At 44.6% G+C, this 18,070-nt stretch overlaps 1 protein-coding gene across 1 annotated transcript in view; it reads left to right on the top strand.

The window, feature by feature from the left end:
• The first annotated feature begins 4,623 nt into the window (after positions 1-4,623).
• The window catches only part of ABCA13 (ATP binding cassette subfamily A member 13), a 420,155-nt gene continuing 406,708 nt past the window's right edge, over positions 4,624-18,070 (top strand). The window contains 1 exon segment of the mRNA XM_004438384.2: positions 4,624-4,734. Coding sequence (XP_004438441.2) covers positions 4,624-4,734 — 111 coding nt within the window.

Genomic DNA, 18,070 nt, shown 5'->3' on the forward strand with positions numbered 1-18,070 from the left:
AGGGCTATATTAGGTGCTCTCTCTTGTTTCATCCCTGGTGTTCACCTCACAGTTGTGCTGGTTAGAACCAGGAAGCCATGGTTGGCCAAAGTCACACAGCTAATTAACTCCAGGCTGGACCTGGAATTCCTGCCTGGCTGACTCCAGTGTCAGAATCGGACTTTTCTTGGAAATCCAACCACTGCCTGGCGCCCCTACCCCAACACCTGTGCCCCTTCACCAGAGGCGGCTCCTCCCCCTTCTCTCTTTCTGTTAATGATGTCACCATTCCTTCCTTTGTGGGTACTTTGTCCACATCCCATGCCCCTGCTGGAGGTCCTCATTGTCGTGCTGGCCTCACTGCCTCTGAGTTGTGTTCAAGGGGGGTGGATGGCTGGGATGGTTCTTTACGGAGGAAGAGAGGGAGAGCAAGCAGGGGCTCCCGGATTCCCCACTGCCCAATTTCTGTTCTTTCTCAGCCACTCATGCCGGTGAAGCTTCTGAGTGAAATGGAGAGAGAGAGAGGGAGAGGTTCTCCCCCTGTGACAATGACAGACTGGCCTCAAACCCTGGGGCAGCCACTCCCTTAGGAGTTGGTTTATATGGACCATTTGGCAGACTCTGTATCCATCAGGGACAGTAAAAAATTCAAAATCATACTGAACATTAAAAAGAGGAAATTTCATGTGGGACACTAGTTGTATAGGTGAGGGAAGAGCTGAGAAGCCAAACAGGTGATGGTGAGGCAACTCCAAAATTAGTGGCAGCAAGAAGCACTGTGTCCTCAGGCTGGAGGAGCTCGGGCAGGAGGCTGGAGAACCCAGGGTCACTGATGGGAGCTGGACCCCATTAGGGGAGAGGGGAGGGGAGAGGGAAGGGAGAGGAGTGAGCCTCCATAGAGAACTCTGCACACCAGCCATTTTAATGAATGCCCACGCCTTAGTGGCTCAGTGCAGGGACGTTTGTCTCTCACTCACTGAGCATTCCACGGAACGCTCCTTGCTTAGCGAGCTTTGCCATGTGTGGGGGTACCTGGTCCAGGTTCTTTCCATCTTTTCATCCCACTCTCCCCTAGGGCCTTTGTGGGAGAGGGAGGAGACGCATACCTGACTTGGAGAACCTGAACTTGGAAGTGACAAACGCTACTCCCCTCCTCTTCTGTGGCAAGAGGTGTGGGGTGGGCCTGGGAAGTCCTGTGGGACACCCACCTCTCAGCAGCCACTCTGCACTGTGGAAGAGGGTGCCACCGCAGACAGTGGCTATCTCTGCCTCACGGGCTCAGATCCTTCATTCTTTTGCTCGCCACATTAAAACTTACTCTGCATCCCTCCTGTCCCCCAACCAATCCTATTTTACTATTATTATTTACAACTATGCCTTCTTCAGGGTTCTTTTGGATCCTAAGGGAAGGGAAAGGAGAGAGGTGGGTTAGAGACAGAGCTGTGTTGGTTCGAAACCTCAGGTGTTCCTAGGGAGAAATCTGAAACTGGCCCCCATATGCAGAGGGCGGGGAGAGATTGAAGAAAGAGGAAGACACTCCAGGTTGGTAGGTGGCAGGTTTCATAAGCAGGGGAACTTACATACGAGGCTCGTCTTGGGAGACCACAAGACAAGTAGATCTGCACACTCACCTGCCAAATCTTAAAAGTTTATATAAATGCCTTAACAGGGTTCAGTCATGTATACCATCCAGATGGTCTCAACAGCACGTTCCTGTCTCAAGGCTGTGTCTTGAAGCAGCTCCTAGTGTGGAGATGGTGGGCAGAACACATATTCCAAGGACAGGGGAGGAGGTGAGGAGCCTCTGATTGCTCCGGTCCAGCACTTGGGTCAATTGGCGGTCATGTCCTCTCAATGACCTCCTCCAATAAGCTGGCTGCTAGGCCACCCTCTCTGCGTGCAGGTTTGTATGTGCACGTGCACATGGGAGGGATGCCTTCATCATTGCGGGGAGCAGGAAGGACACGGGGTGGCCCTTGGGAATAGACCATTTCCAGTTATCAATGATAAGTATGTGAGTTAAGCATGTGAGCCACTGGGGAGGAGACGTTTGTCCTGGCTCTTCTTTAGAACTTTAGTGGCTACTGTCTAATTTCCATGAGAATGATGTTGTGGCAATTTGTAGCTAATGTAATTTTTAGCTAAGACAACGTGAAGAACAAATGTGTTCAGAAGTGTCAGGTTCCAAAGTGCAGACCCCGGGGCACCATAGGCTTAGGCTACAGTGAGCTTGGCTAAATAGCTGAGAGGAGATAAGTGGTGAAATTCACTTAAAAAATAATTTACTGAGGTGAAATTCACATAACAGAAAATGAACCATTCTAAAATGCACATTCAGTACATTCACAATGTTGTGCAACCACCACCTCTACCTAGTTCCAAAAACACTTCCTTCACTCCAGAGGAAAACTCCAGACCCGTTAAACAGTTTCCCTTCCTTCCTCTTCCTCAGCCCCTGGCAACCACCAGTCTGCCTTCTGTCTCTAGGAATTTACCTATTCTGGACATTTCTTATGAATGGCATCATACAATACGTGGCCTTTTGTGTCTGGCTTTTCTTTTAGTATAGGGTCTTCTAGATTCATCCATGTTGTAGCATGTATCAGAATTTCCTTCCTTTTTATGGCTGAATACTATTCCACTGTGTGTATTTACCCCACTTTGTTTATCCCTTCATCTGTTGGTGACACTTAGACTGTTTCCACCTTTAATGATTGTTGTTAGTGCTGCAGTGAACACAGGTGTACGTGCACTTGTTTGAGTCCCTGTTTCGAATTCTTTTGGGTATATACCTACGTGTGGAATTGCAGAGTCATATGGCAATTCTATGTTTAACTAAAATTCACTTTTTTTTTTTTTGGTTTTTTTTTTTTTTTTTTTTGGGAGGAGGACCAGCCCTGAGCTAACATCCAATGCCAATCCTCCTCTTTTTTTTTTTTTTTTTTGCTGAGGAAGACTGGCCCTGGGCTAACATCCGTGCCCATCTTCCTCTACTTTATATGGGACGCCGCCACAGCGTGGCTTGACAAGCGGTGCATCGGTGCGTGCCCAGGATCCGAACCGGCGAACCCTGGGCCGCCACAGTGGAGCGTGAGCACCTAACTGCCTGCACCACCGGGCCGGCCCCTAAAATTCACTTTTTGAATCTTGGAAAACCGCTGTGGTTAGCAACCTCATCCTCACTGGCACGGTTGTGACGTGAATACTCCACTCAGGGCATTGTTCTGTGAAAGCAATGGAGGGAATCATGTACATGTATGCCAAAACCTGCTGCTATGAAAATAAAAGGGGGAAGACCCTATGGTTAGGGGCTTTTCCTTGTACTAGAGTTTTAAAAAATAATGACAATCCCCTGTGATGTAAAGTGTTGTGAGCATTATCTACAAAGGGGACCAGGGTGGCAGCCCTGAGAAGACAGGATGGGGCTTTGAGGAGGTGAAGGCCAATGGAAGATGCGGCCTGGGCATCAGGCCAACCCGCACGTGTGCACCGGGCCCCATCTGCCAGGGAACGGCCTTCACTCTATGGGACGAATAATAGAACACACTTTTAAAATGATTTTCTTTTAAACAATAGGTTTACAGTATAATTGAGTCAATTCTTCTGCTGAAGCCAGTGTCCCTGTTTCCTGTTGCAAAAGCCATTGATAAGGCCTTCAGAGCTTGTGAAAACTGCTTTATGAAATGGAAGACCACAGAGTCGGGTTGCCTGACATCTCTCTGACCACAGTTGGGGGCAACAGGAACCTGGGAGCCTAGGCCTCCAGGACGGTGGAGCAATCGCTGCCCAACTGAATCCATCACGCCGGTTAAAAAGAATCCAGCAGGGCCCACAGTCACCCACATGTGCTGATTCCTGCCGCCCTCCAGGAGGCGCCGAGAGCCCCCACCGTGGCTGCTCAGGGCGCTTTGCCGCTGGCCTTTCCCTCCAGGAAGCAGTGATACATTACAGATGGGAGGGTGGCTGACCGTTGTCTTACCTTGTCATCCCTGATCTACTCACAGAACCTGGGGACAGGCTGACCACCCTCCCTGCTCTGCCTGCTGCACTCCTCTCTGCTCTCTGGAGCATGATCCCAACCCTTTGGGGGAAACGGGTGAAAGAGGGGTTTTACGGGGATGTGGCAGCACAGCGACCTTGAACTTGAACCACCCTCCCTCCACCCCCCCACCCCTGCCCTGGAGACCAACACTGCTTCCATCTCTTTTCCCTCTGATTCTCTGCCACCCAACCTCTGAAATGGAAAATGTTTTGGTAAATTCGTGCCATAGCTGAGGCTTCAGGAGAGGGCAGGAACAATTCCATCCAATTAACATCAAGGGAAAAGGGGGATCAGGGCTAAATGTGACTGCACGCAACGGTTGTGTGTGTTCTTGGAAATGCGTGTGCCCGGGAAAGGGCCTGGAGGCTGCCTCCTGTAACCCAACCCTCCAGAACACTGGACAGCTGGTGAAAAGGTACGATTTCTCCACAGATGCAGAACAAGAGGGACATTCGATGCCCGCCTTGTTCAGTCACCAGTAATCTGTCTTGCATCACTCACTTTTGTTGGGATTGACTAATACGCACCATGCCTTGGCCCAGACCGGTGGATATAAACCCAGTGCTTCAGGCTGGCTTCCTGACCACAGCAGGAGCACGGGCATGGGGCGGGCTCGGCGCCAGTTCAGAGCCCTGCTCTGGAAGAACTGGCTCTGCAGACTCCGGCACCCGGTGAGTGAGTGCTGCGTGTTCCCAAACGAGAGGAACATGCAGGTGAGGTCTGTGAGGTCAGAAATGGGGGCTGATCTGGCCTGCCCTCCCCTCCCTGCAGGGAATGAGAGAAGGTTGGATTAGTGAAAGTCAGAACCTGCCCTAAGGGCCAAAGCAGCTGAACCATCATGAGCAGCGCGAAATTGAGGCTGCAGCATTTTGTCAAGAAAGGGCTCATTTAGAAAAACTCTAAAAGGTGGAATTTGAACTATAATTGGTGTTTTTGGCATCTGTTGTAAAAACTAGAATGTGAACCCTCTGGTTGAAGGGACAAGGCACGAAATTCATTTAATGTGTAAATAGTATATTACAGGTACCAACCCCAAAGCATGAGGCTGCAGCGTATGTAACCAGAGCTGGCATGACGCGTTGAAGTGTTACTCTTGCTGTCAGATTTTAGCATTAATTCACATCTTTTTGGAACTGTATCCAAATTACATTGCAAGGTTCTCCTGAATAGATTGGAATTGCTCAAACCAAATTTGTGTTAATGCTACGTAAAACCCTGTAAGTGTGTGTTTTAATGAAGTAGAAATCAATTGCTTATTATTATAATTAACTATCCTTTATTTCTAATGCTGCTAGATTAAAATTAACACCTGTAAATGCCATTTTCAGTAGACGTAGATCTACAGTAATGTCTACATCATTTCTGATTTTAAGGTCCACACTTAGCATATGGGGTTTTTCTGCTGAAAAATTCTTCCGTTTGAAGAAATTCAATAATTGGCATTGAATTTCATTTCACCAAATTCTCATACCCAGAATATTCATTCTCTCTTCTTCAAAATAAGATGAATGTTAAAGGAGATGTTTTCTTTCTCATGAGAAGATCTTCAGGATTAGAACAATTTCAGTTAGAAATTTGCAGGAAGGTCAGGAACTAACAAGTGAGACTTCTACTCTATCAATTGTTGGTGTCTGCGTAGGTGTTTTTCAATTTACGAACAGCCTATTTTATTGACACGTAGTTTGTTTTGGGGAACTAATAAGCCTGTTTTGCTATGAAAGAATGTTACAGGTGGAAATTAGTTTCCCAGGCACCATTCTTTCGGCTTCTGTCTATCAGCTCATTTAAACTTCAAAACAGCTAGTGAGGCAGATACCAGGACTGTCTATCTTTCATTATTGGACACTTGAGTTGTTTAAACACTTTCATGATTATTAATGCTGCTAAGATAAACATCCTCATCAGAAATATTTTATTCATTTATTTATTTGATGACCACTTATTTAAATCCTGCAGCCCATCATTCGTTGCCTCATTTTTCTCTTTAGTATTTATCACCTTATAACATATTGCAGATTTACTTATTTGTTAATTTCCTCTGGAGCTTACATTTGGTTGTCAGACCCATGAGAACAGGGAGGTTTTTCTGATTTGTTCACCAATGTATTCCCCAGCACCCAGAACAGTGCCTGGCACGCAATCGATGTTCAATAAATATTTGTTGAATGAGTGACGGAAGGAAGGAATACAATATTTATTGCATCTCTGCTATGTGCTAGAGGCTAGGTAATCCAGACCATTGTGTGTCCTGCCCTCAAAGAGCTGTAGCTTGGGACAGAGAAAGCAATGGGAGAGACAATTACGTATTTAATGAGTCTACTTCTGGTGATATATCCTACAGAAGTCCCTGCACAAGTGGGAAATGATGATTGCGCAGGGTTATTCATTGCAGCACTGCTTATAATAGCACGAGAGGAGAAGCAGCACGTGGCGTTTGGTGCAGAGACGTGGGGGCCAGCCCCTGACTGGGTCCACACTCCAGCTCTGCCGCTAACCTGTTTACTTGTTCAGGCAAATGTCTTAGCTTGGTTTTCCTCCACGTAAAATGAGATTGTTTGTAAGGAGTAAATGAGTTAGTGCTGTAATGTGCTTGCAAAAGTGCCCAGCATGTGAGTGGGACCTGCTTTCTTATTTGTCAGGGTACACAGATGGTAGAAACGGGTGGCCTCTGGCATGGATAGGACACAACCTCATGGAGTGTGAGGAGAAGAGAGAGGGCACGAGGATGACTCGAGGCTTCTGCTCACACAAGTGGGTTAGAATGGAGCCCCGGGATGAAATGTGACTATATTCACATCTCTTCATGCCAGTGCATTGGAAATATTGAGGCCAGGCCCCTCTGGGTGAATGTCTTTACATTGACCTATTTTTCACAGCTTCCTCCTGTTCTCCAAAGATAATCTGCAAATTCTTTGTTTATGCATAGCTGCTTCCTGAGTATGGAACTGGAGTGATGGCATAAACTGTGGGATAACCAATCTGACTGAGATTAAACGGCCTCAAATAAATATTTATTTAGTGAATAAGAATCGGGCACTGTTTGTGAGATGAATATATTATTGAGGGAAACTTGACTGTTTTTTATATTTACTTAAAAAACTTCATTTTATTATAATTTATTATAGTTCTTTTAGAAAACATTTTATTATGGACATTTCAAAAAGAGAGAAATAAAAAACATAGTATAGAATGGATGAATAGCATTCATCATACTTACCTTCATACTTAGCTTTATAGATTGTTGAAATTCTACTGTTCTTGGAAAAATTTGTTTAAATAGAAGAATATTTTTATAACAGTTTTAATACCACTTATTTTTTTCTTCTTGATTTTTATTTATTGCACAAACAGCACCGTAACAATCAGGATAACTTTAAAAATTGTCTGAAGTTCCATTATCCTAATGTGTCTGCTACTTTTATGGTCTTTTCTTGTCATTAGGCATGTGTAATGCAATATTTTTACACAATTAAAATCATAGCTTTTTGCTTCTTTTTTTCACTTAACCTTGAAGCCCAACATTTTAAAAGTTACTGTTTGGTCTTCATATTTAATGGTTTTGTTATGTGATAGTTCATTAGCTGGATGAACTAGATTCTTCCTAGTTCTTACTATAGTGAATAACATCTTTATGTGTGAAGGATGCATCTCCTGCTGCGTTCGGGCAGGTTGAGACGAGTGGACGGTGCCCCCAAGATCATCCACATGGGCTGTTCCTGAGCAACCTCATCAACATTGGCAAATATCCACAGACCATGAGTCATGCTTCTCCACATGAATTTATATACTCATTTCTATATTTCACTATAACTCTAAATCAATCTGATTCATTGATTTTCATGTTAATAATTTAATAACAACAACAAGAAAAAATAATATAAGCCAAGCGTCTGCTGCGTGGATGTCTCCTAGTTCCGCACTCTTTTGGGATTTCCTGTGTTTTGATATTGAAGAGAAAGGCTGACCCATAGCCTGCATACTGTGGATGGCGTAGTTCCTCCAATCCACCCCTCAGATCACATAGCAGAGTCTGTTCTCTGGGTCACAGTTGCCTCCAATCTCCTGCATGTGTTGAAATCTTCCTCTCCGTTCTGCATCTCACCTCTTGTGACTGCCCCTCCCGCCCCCCAGTTGGACAGGGCTCTATTTCCTTACTCCACTAATGAAAGGGAATGCAAGGCTTTTGGGTTTGGTGAACTTTTACTGAAGCCTTGGGCTAGTGGAGGAGGATGGAGCATAGTTTAATACAAGGATATCATTGTCCTCAAAACCTGTAGTTGATTCCCAACTGTGGGTTGCAGGGGGCTGATGGAAATAACAAAACTCTACTGGCCACCATTTTATTAGGAACACACTCCTGCCTCTTGACATCATACCCCAGATCCCTCCTCACACATAAAGCACTGTATTCTCGCTTTCAAGGGACACAGGGGTGACATGCACATTTTCTCTTAGACAGACACAAGACTTATAGTGTCCTCACCAGGGCTTCTCCTTCTGGCCTGGCTCCTAGGAAGCCCTTGAGGCTGTCTTAGCTCCACACTGGTGGGCTCTCCACTCAGCACAAAGCCAAGTTCAAATCCATTCCCATTTCCTTTAGAGAAACCCCAGTTAGCCCACCCTACCCAGGCTGCATCCCATACTTTGTATCTACCTCCTGCCATCTACTTTAGTGCCTGGTCCTTAAGACACCACCTGGGAAACCTCTTCTCTTTAACATGCAAAGAACAAATTCTCAAGCTAAGCTCCAACTACCTCAAACTTCAGAGCTTTTGTGTGTATATGTCTGTGTGTTTTCCTTTTATAAAACAAAACCTCTCACATTTCTTCAAGATTTTTGTCCACCACTGAATTCAGATGCTAAAAGCCCAACTTGATGTTAAAAAATAATTTTCTTTTGGAAATAATTCTCATACAGGCCACAATTTCTGTTTTTTTCTGAAATTGCAAAAAATGATAGATATCAAACCCCAGAAGTAAAATAGCTCTTATTGCTTTTGGAAATTGTTTAGGTCTTAGAGGTTGATTTTTGCTGGTTTTGTATAACTAAAAGTTATCAATTATTTGTTGGCAGCTTTACCATGAAGGTCTGTTAAGGGTGTTAGCAGGAATTGGGAGGTCAAAGGTCAGGAGCCTGATCTCTCTGATAGGCTGGTTGGAAGAAAGGAACCATCGTTCCTGACAAGATGCTACAGTTCTTGTATATTTTTAAAAAATAGCAGAATAGTTTTATATTGGAGAAAACTAGAAAGTTCAGAAGTTCAAACATTAACTATGTTAACAGACTGATGTTGGAAATACTGCTGAAGGGGTTAAGGGGATAAAGAGCTGTAAGTGGTTTTATGAATAAAAAAGATTAAAAAAAGGTCACTGACATGGAATGTTAGTGCTGAAAGGGGTGGCTGAGATTCATTTACCAATGTTTGCAATAGGGGTGCATCAGCGCCCACCCTTAGAGAGTGTATCAGTCAGCTCGGGCTGCCATAACAAATGCCACAGACCGGATGGCTTAAACAACACACGTTTATTCTCTCACAGCTCTGGAGTCTAGAAGTCTGAAATTAAGGTGGCAGCAGGGTCGGTTCCTTCTGAGGCCTCTCTCCTTGGCTGTGAATGGCCATATCCTCCCTTGTCTTCACTTTGCCTTCCCTCTATATTTATCTGTGTCCAAATTTCTCTTTTTTCTTTCTTCTTATGCTTAATTTTACTCAACTATCTGGGGAAAATGCATTCTTTTTATATTAAAAGAAACAGATTATTATAGAGAAGAATGAAAAACTTGCATTGTTTTTAAAAGAAAAAACAGGCAACTTCCAGGGCCTCAAGTTTCTCCTTTTTATAAGTGCACAGTCATTTTGGATTAGGGGCCCACCCTACTCCAGTATGCCCTCATCTCAGCTTAACTAACTATATCTGCCACAGCCCTATTTCCAGATAGGTCACATGCTGAGGTACTGGGGGTTAGGACTTTAAAATGTGAACTTTAGGGGAAGACAATTCAGCCACTAACAGAGTGTTAACAGGACCCAGCCTGGGGCTCTACCATGTTAGCCCAGTGAGACAAACCATTGCCTTGGATTGCTTGAGACTTTTAAACAGCATAGCGCTCCTAGAGGACTTGGGCCTCAGGTGTCACACACACAACCACCCACTCACCCAGGGAGAAATATGTTGCTTAACCCACTTAAGTCAAAGAAAGGAAATTCTACAGAACAAGCCCTCCCTAAGAACATGCTTACATTCTCTACTTGGCATGGAGTGAATTACAACAGGCCACCGCCACACATCCTTCCTCTCCCAGGATGTGAGGCTTGGCTGCAGCTTCAGGGCATTCTCAGGGCTCTGAGGGAGGGCCTGCCCAAGGCTCCAGAGAGGCCAAGTGGCCCCACTTGGCCACTGCTGTCATGCCAGGCTAACTCCTGGCTGACTGTCTCCCAAGTTGCACAACCAGGACCACTCTAAGGCCAGTGGTCTGTATTCCACTTAAATGTTTGTGGTCCACTTCCGTGCAGGACTGGCCGAATGATGCTGAACTTCCCAGGCACAGGGAAGTCCACCATGGTGGGGCCCAAGGGGTGCTCACACTCTGGCGTGCTCCACTGGTCTCTCTATCAATGTCAGAGTCCCAGGACCTCTGGTCTCCGTTGGCTCTGGCCACTCAGGAAGCCCTCAGCGTGTTCTCATGGAGGACCTGGGTCATGTGAGCCAGGTACATGAGCAGCAGCTTGGCCCCGCTCAAACCCTGTGGTGCTTCCAGCACAGGCTGAAGGACAGAGCCTGCTGGCCCTTGCTTGCCTCCAGATGACAGTCATGGCAGCCGTCAGCCTGGCTCTCCCTGTCATGCGTGTGCTTAACCGAAGCTGACTGTGAGTGTAGCACTCCTGTGGTCAGAGATCCCTGGGGTCAGGGCATCCTCACTGAACAGCCAGTCAGACGTAAAGCCCGGGGGAGCTCCTGAGTGGTGACCTGCCAGCCAGCGTGCTTTCTGCTCCACCTCTGAGCAGTGATCCCCCAGGAGACCTCTACCCACACACCCACACACCCATAGAGCCCACACCTGGCGCTGCTGAGCAAGATGGGAAGTGTGAGGAGACAGCATCCTCAGGGCAGCTGGGGGAGCCTTGCGCTATTCTCAGTGTTTCCAACAGTTATGGGGAAATTGCACATTTCCCTGCTAAGACCACGTGGACAGCTTACATGGCCCGCTTCTTTCCCTCTGGCTGGCATTGTATCTCAGCGCAGGTGTCCATGGCCTCATGAGAGCTCCCAGGGGCTCCTAGTAAAATTCAGAAACAATCCAGCTTCTGTTTGGCTAGGTAAGAAGATGAAGTTGATCATCTTCCTATTGGTCATTACCTCTGGAGGCCACGGGGTACTTGAGGCTGGCTGGGCTGCCCTAGACCCCGGGGAAAAACTGGCCCGGTCGCTGAAGGTCATTCAGGTGTGTCTCCGTTTGCTCAGAGCAGCAGTCGAGGAAAAGTGGTTCAGAAATGGCATTACCGAAGAGCAAACATCCTTTTGTACCTCTCGAGTGTGGGGCAGGCATGCACTAGGCTACGCTGGGTTTGTTTGCTTTTTTCCCCAGTCATAAGCAGAGGATCAGCAGTGGCCTTTCCTTTCATTTTGACTGATTTTACTTTGCTTTATTCCTTTAACTTTAGCATCATTTTCCTCCCTGCTCCCTCTCAAAGCACCAGTGATTAAATAAACAACCAAACAGAAACAGCTTTGAGGGGTGGCAGGGAAACTCCTACAAAGAAAGTGGCTTACTCAGAGCTCTGTTCAGCTGTAAGCCTCCCTTTCGTCCTGCATCACTGCCTGAGACTAAGAACAGAAGAATATCCAGTATTTTAAAGGTGTGGGAAACCCACTGGATTTCAAAAACTTCCAATTTCTCGATTCCCAATTTGATTGCTTGTCGGGGTGAAAAGAAAAAAACATCCCTCTTGGCATTGCTCTTCTGCTGGAGTTGTTACTAGCATATTGGAGGGAGAATCACGAGGTCATCAAAAGGCTAGGTCTGGAGGATTTTATTTAGGGTGGTGGATTTGTGTGTCTCTGCAAGAAAAACCCCAAGCAACCAAAAACCAAAAAACAAAGACCTCTTTTTTTCCTGAGAGGCACTTCCTTTTTACTCGGGAATGGGGGTCTCTTTGGGAACCCCTGTGTTCCCCTGGTTTAGTTATTTACTTTGGTCAGAAAGGCCTGGATTTTTCAATTACAAGAAAGATTAAAAAAACCTCCTAGTACAATAACTCCTAGTTACAATAACTAGTAGTAACAATAACTAGTAACAATAACCCCAGACACCAGAGGCAAAGGCGACCTCAAGGCTTGTTTTATGAGATTATATTGGAGGCCCAAGGCTGTCTCCTGAGGAACCATCTAGAATAAAGAGCACATTCATTTCGCCAACCCGGGGCCCTGGGGGCGACTTTGCAAGGAGGCTTTTGTCTGAGATCAGCTCTGCGTTTTTCACTCAGTGTGCACGCTCTGCTCACCCCACTTTGCACCACTGGGGGTGTTTCCTTCCCGGCCGGGCCGCTGCGGCTGCATCAGCGCTCACCTGAGGGAGGGATCCCACCATGCCCAGTCCCAGCCTGGTTCATCCAGGCGGCTGGGGCTTGTCCCCGGGCGTGCTCACAGGCACCTGTCATTCTTCAGGTATGAAGCTGGAGCTCCTGGCAGAGTCTGACCTGTGTACCCTAGAGCCCCCCGTGGGAAAATAACCATTCCTCAGGGAGGGAACGGGTAAGATGGCGTGGTGCCTGTGGGTTCATCTTGACTTTTGTTCCAGACTTATGGATCCCGCCTGAGTGTGGGCGAGGGGGCTGCTACAGAAGACGGAACATGCAAGTGCAAATAGTGCTGTGCTGGGACCTCGGCGAGCCCAGGAGCGCGGAGTCTCTCCTTTGCCCCACCTCCTTTCATTTGTACTTTGATCACGCCTGCCAAGCTGTGTGGTGGCAGCGGCGTCTCTCCCAGAAGACATCAGCTTCTTCAGACCGGGATCCCAGTGTTGCTTGGTCTTCCCCACACCCCTGCCTGGCAGGACTTCTCATTCCCATTTCACAGATGAAGGAAACTGAGACCATGGCAGGCACAGGACTTGCCCGGGTTCACTGGAGGGGAAGCGAGGGAGCCTGCACTGGCACATGTATGCCTGGTCTGGACCACCCCTGTTCAGAACCCCATGGCTCTCTCTCCCACTTCCCTCCAGTGAACAGCTCTGAAAAGACACGCGTTGAATTTATTTGTTGCAGGCTAGCGTGGGTGACTGGGACAAGGTAGGAAACTCTCTCTTGTCCGTGCTAGGGGTGGGTTTGGTGGTCTCCACAGCCCTAACTGGGTCACTGTCCTGTCAGGAACTGCTGGAGCTGATGCTGTCTCTAGCACAGCCTTGAACTCTGCCGACAGTGCAGGCTGGTGTGGGCCGTGTCCGTCCTGCACACAGGCAGGACTGAGGCATTTCTGTTGTGGGGACTTGCTTGTTTCCAGCGGTGTCGTGCGTATGCCAACATTCCACTCTTTTGAGATATTATCTCAAATTATGTTGTATGAAACATTACCTTAATGCTGGGCCTACTGGCCTGCTTAAAACATAATAGTCCTAGAATAAATCCTAACTAGTAATAAGGCTGGGCAAAAGGGAACTCAAATCACTATCCATCTCCATGGTCCGTGCTACCTGTCGGCCAGCTTCTTTTCAGAAGGGATGTGTAAGTCAAGTGATGCCAACTGGTATGTCCAGTGGTATGTTCTCCTGGCTTTGTGGTCTGTGTGCATGTGTGTGGTCTGTACTTGCAAATTTAGTACATGTGCAATGGCACATTAAGGTTATTTAATTTTCTATTTTGAGGGGTTAGTGTAAGAAGGAATTTTTTTATATGCATTTTTTATATATAAATCATTCATCAAATTCTTTTCCAATTTCATAGTTAGAGGCCTGGTGATTTTCTCTTGCTGTGTCGTTGTTAGGACCTTGCCACATGTATTACAAGTACTTCTCCAGTTAGTTACTGTCCTTTCTTGTTTGTTTCCTTATTTTTACTGTTCAAATCTAATTTGCATGTTATAATATCATCTTTTTCTTTTCTTTGAAATATGTCTTTTATTATTTCAAAACTTCATTCATCCATAGGCTTGATCAGTATTTTACTTTCTTCTACTTTTTCTAGAATTAAATTTATTCTGTTTCAGACTTCCATCTACTTCCAGTTAAGGCTTCAGTTTATCTTTGTAGAAATATCCAAATTCAGGTGGCCTGACACCATTGTTGAATTCTTCTTCCCTGCCTCCTTGTACTGAAAGGTTATTTTGTCATATAGGTTGATAACATTGTAGAGTCTATTTTTGGGCCTCCCATGCTATTTCATTGAACTACATTTCTGATTCTGCACCAGTTTCATTTTTTAAAAACATTGATACTTTATAATATGCTCTAATATTTTGTAGGGTTATAATCTTTCATAGCTCTTCTTTTTATTTCAGAATTTTCTTTGCTTTTGGAATATATTTGCTTACCAATTATATTTTAGAATCATTTTTTTTTTTGAGGAAGATTGGCCTTGAGTTAACATCTGTTGCCAATCTTCCCCCTTTGTTCCTTTTCTCTCCCCAAAGCCCCAGTACACAGTTGTATATCCTAGTTGTACCTCCCTCTAGTTCTTCTATGTGGGATGCCGCCTCAGCCTGGCTTGATGAGTGGTGCGTAGGTCCATGCCCAGGATCTGAAAGGGTGAACCCCGGGCCGCTGAAGCAGAGGGCACGAACTTAATCACTATCCCACATACAAAATAGAGGAAGATTGGCACAGATGTTAGCTGAGGGCTAATCTTCCTCAGCAAAAAGAGGAGGATTGCCAATGGATGTTAGCTCAGAGCCAGTCTTCCTCACAAAAAAACAAACAAACAAACAAAATCATTCCAGTTGGTATTTTGATTAGAATTGTGTTCAATGTGAGCGGGAACTCGTCTCACTTCTCATCTCACGCCCTGCAGTCATCTTGGACCATCGTACACCCTGTGGGGGGAGCAGTCACTCCCCGGATGTGTGTCTCCTTGACCTTCTCATCACCCCTGACCTCAGCCTCCTTTCGGCTGTAGCTTTCTGTGTGCTCCCTGGACTTAGCTATGGCAGGAAACAATGTTGAAATCACTTTTTTGGTATGTATTTTAGATACTTGCCCAATTGTTTCCGTGGAAACATCCTTTGTGTTGGAATCTTTGTATCAAAAAGTCTGCACATTTGCAGTGTCGAAACATACTGCTCACTGACTTCCAGAAAGGCTGTACCAGCCTGCCTCTCCTACCAGCGTTCCTATTTAACTTGGATAATTTGACTTCTTGTCTCCTTTGAATCCTTGAGGGAAGAAATTGTTCCTCATTCATCTTTATAACTCACTCCAAAGTCTCTCACACAGTGCTGGAAAGAGTAAGTGCTACAAGAATGTTTAATGAATGAATGTGGAAAGAAAAGCAATTGTTTTTCAATATAAAGCTAAAAAACAAAAACAAAAAATAATTAAGGAAAGAGAGCGAATTTGTTCATTTCTTTCTCTCAGTACCCAACTCAGTAGCCAACATAAAAGTTTGCCAAAAGGCCTCTTAGGAAGGGAATTTGGGGTCTGATGGAGATTGTGGAAGTCCCAGCTCGTGCTGCAGTGAACGGTAGGCAGATCAGCTGTGCCGACCGTTGCTTTTGGTTTCGACTCATGCTCTGTTTGAACCCATTTTTCTAGCAGCATTTTACAGCAGGGACCTCATAATACTTCTGGGAAAGTCTCCTCTTCTGAGAGACTGGCACCCAGAGGCCCGAGCACCCAAAATAGACACAATAGAATTTCATGCTTACTACAAAACGCTTTGTTTCCACGGACAAGGGCAACAGACTAATTATATGCTTCACTTCAGCTTCCTTGATATCCTAAACTTGTTATGATGTTTTCCTCCTCTCCCAGACCATGAGATCTCGTGACTAGCTTCTCCCTCTGAGGAGCCCTCTTTCCTTCTCAATTCATCTATAATTTTAGATTTTGTACTGAAGAGTTTTATTCTTTGTGGTTTTCGGTTGTAACCAAAACCACATACATGCTGCCCGAGCAACCTGAAGGATTTAAAAGGGGGTTTAAACTCAGTCTGTAAGATGTTTTGTTCAAGTGAGACGGAAAATTACTTATTTACTCTGCACGCCTGAGATTCAGTCCAGGTTCCATCACAAACTAGCTCAAGGATGCAGGGCAAAATTATGATTTTGGTTTCTAATGTGTAAGACTGGCACACTATTTCTACCTCACTCGTTGTGGGGAGGATGACATAATGGATGAGCAAGAGCTTGTAAATGCTCTAAGGGTACGCACATGAACAGTCTGAGGACAGGGCGTGGTCGTCTTTGTCTTCTTCACATCTGCATCCCCAGAAGAACCTCATTCATGGGATGTATGAGGCTCTGCTTCATTTGCTTTCACAAGTACATCCATCCATCCTCCCAGGCAGGGATGTGGTCAAGTGTGTTCACTGCTGTTTCCCCACTGCCTGACACATGGTACACACCTCCTGATGAATGAATGAATGAATACACTTGTTTTGATTGCTTCTGTATACCACAATTTACTGATCTATTCTATTTTTTTTTGCATGACTTCCATTGTTTTTTCATTGACAAATAATGCTGTTGTAAGCAGTCTTGAGCACACCTCTTGGTTCACGTGTGTAATACCTTCTCAACAACTATTAGGTTATTTTTTTATAGGTTAACACCAGTCAAATATAGATAAATTAATATGTTTCAATCTATTGCATAGTTGTTGAATTATTGGGTTATAGAATTTACACATCTTCAGCTTTACTAATATTGTCAGGCTGCTTTCTAAAGTTCCTGTTGATTTGCATCCTCACCAATACTTGGAGTTGTCAGACCTACTTTTTCCCAAACTGGTAGATGTAAAATGGTATCTCATGGGGTTTACTTAGTATCTTCCTGGGTACTATTGAGATTGGGCATCTGTTCATCTTTTTATGAGGTGTTCATAGTTTGCTCTCATCTGCTCATATCTTTTGACTGTTTTCTATGGGATAATCGTCTTCCCATTGATTTGCATGTGTATATATTCTGAATACTACGTTGTCAGTTACATATGTTGAAATAGATTCTTCAGGTCTGTGGCTGACCTCACTTTTAAAACAGCTTTTCTGAATTACAGAGATTTTAATTTTAATACGGCTTAATTTTCCTTTGTGGTTTATGTTTTTTGTGCCTCATTTAAGACACACAAAACATGAAGAAGATACTCTATGTTTTCTTGTAAACATTTTAAAAGTTTCTTTTTTTTGCATTTAGAGTTTTGTATATGACGAATGGTTAGGATCTAGTCCCTCCCTGCCTCCCCCCCTACTCTGAGGATAACCAATTGTGCGGCACAATTTGTTGACTAGCAAGTTTTTCTCCCATTGATCCACTGATCACCTTTTTCCTACATCAAGTTTTCAAATATGCAAACCTCTGTTCCCGGGATTTCTTGCCATCCCATAGGCCAGTTTCTGTATTATTGAACTAATAGCATGCTGTCTTACTTGCCGTAATCTTATAGAAAATTGTGATATGTGGGAGGACAAATTCTTTCAACATGTTGGTGAAAATTGTCTTGGATATTTTTTGATCTTTGTTCTCCCAAATACATTCTAGAACCAGATTATTAAATTTGACAACAACAGCAAAATCAAAATAAAACAACAAAAACTTGTTGGAATTCCATTGAACCTATAGATCAATTTGGGTAGAATTAACATCTTTATGATATTGTCATTTCTTGTGCATTAACAGTGTTCATCTTTTTAGGTTGTCTTTGATGTCTTTCAATAAAGTTTCATAATTTTCTTCATGAAGTAATTGCACATATTTTAGTTAGATTTTTTCCCTTCCTTTTTGTTGATAATGTAAATGGTATTTTATTTAAAAAATACATTTTCTTACTGATGTAGAGAATTATTGTGAGGTAAGCATTGAATTCTTCTCCTATGAAAGTAAATTTGGAATTTTCTTTTCTGTAGT

Source organism: Ceratotherium simum, chromosome 1 (genome assembly GCF_057802395.1).
Source record: "Ceratotherium simum simum isolate JZ-2026a chromosome 1, ASM5780239v1, whole genome shotgun sequence".
NCBI classification, from domain to species: Eukaryota; Metazoa; Chordata; class Mammalia; order Perissodactyla; family Rhinocerotidae; genus Ceratotherium; species Ceratotherium simum.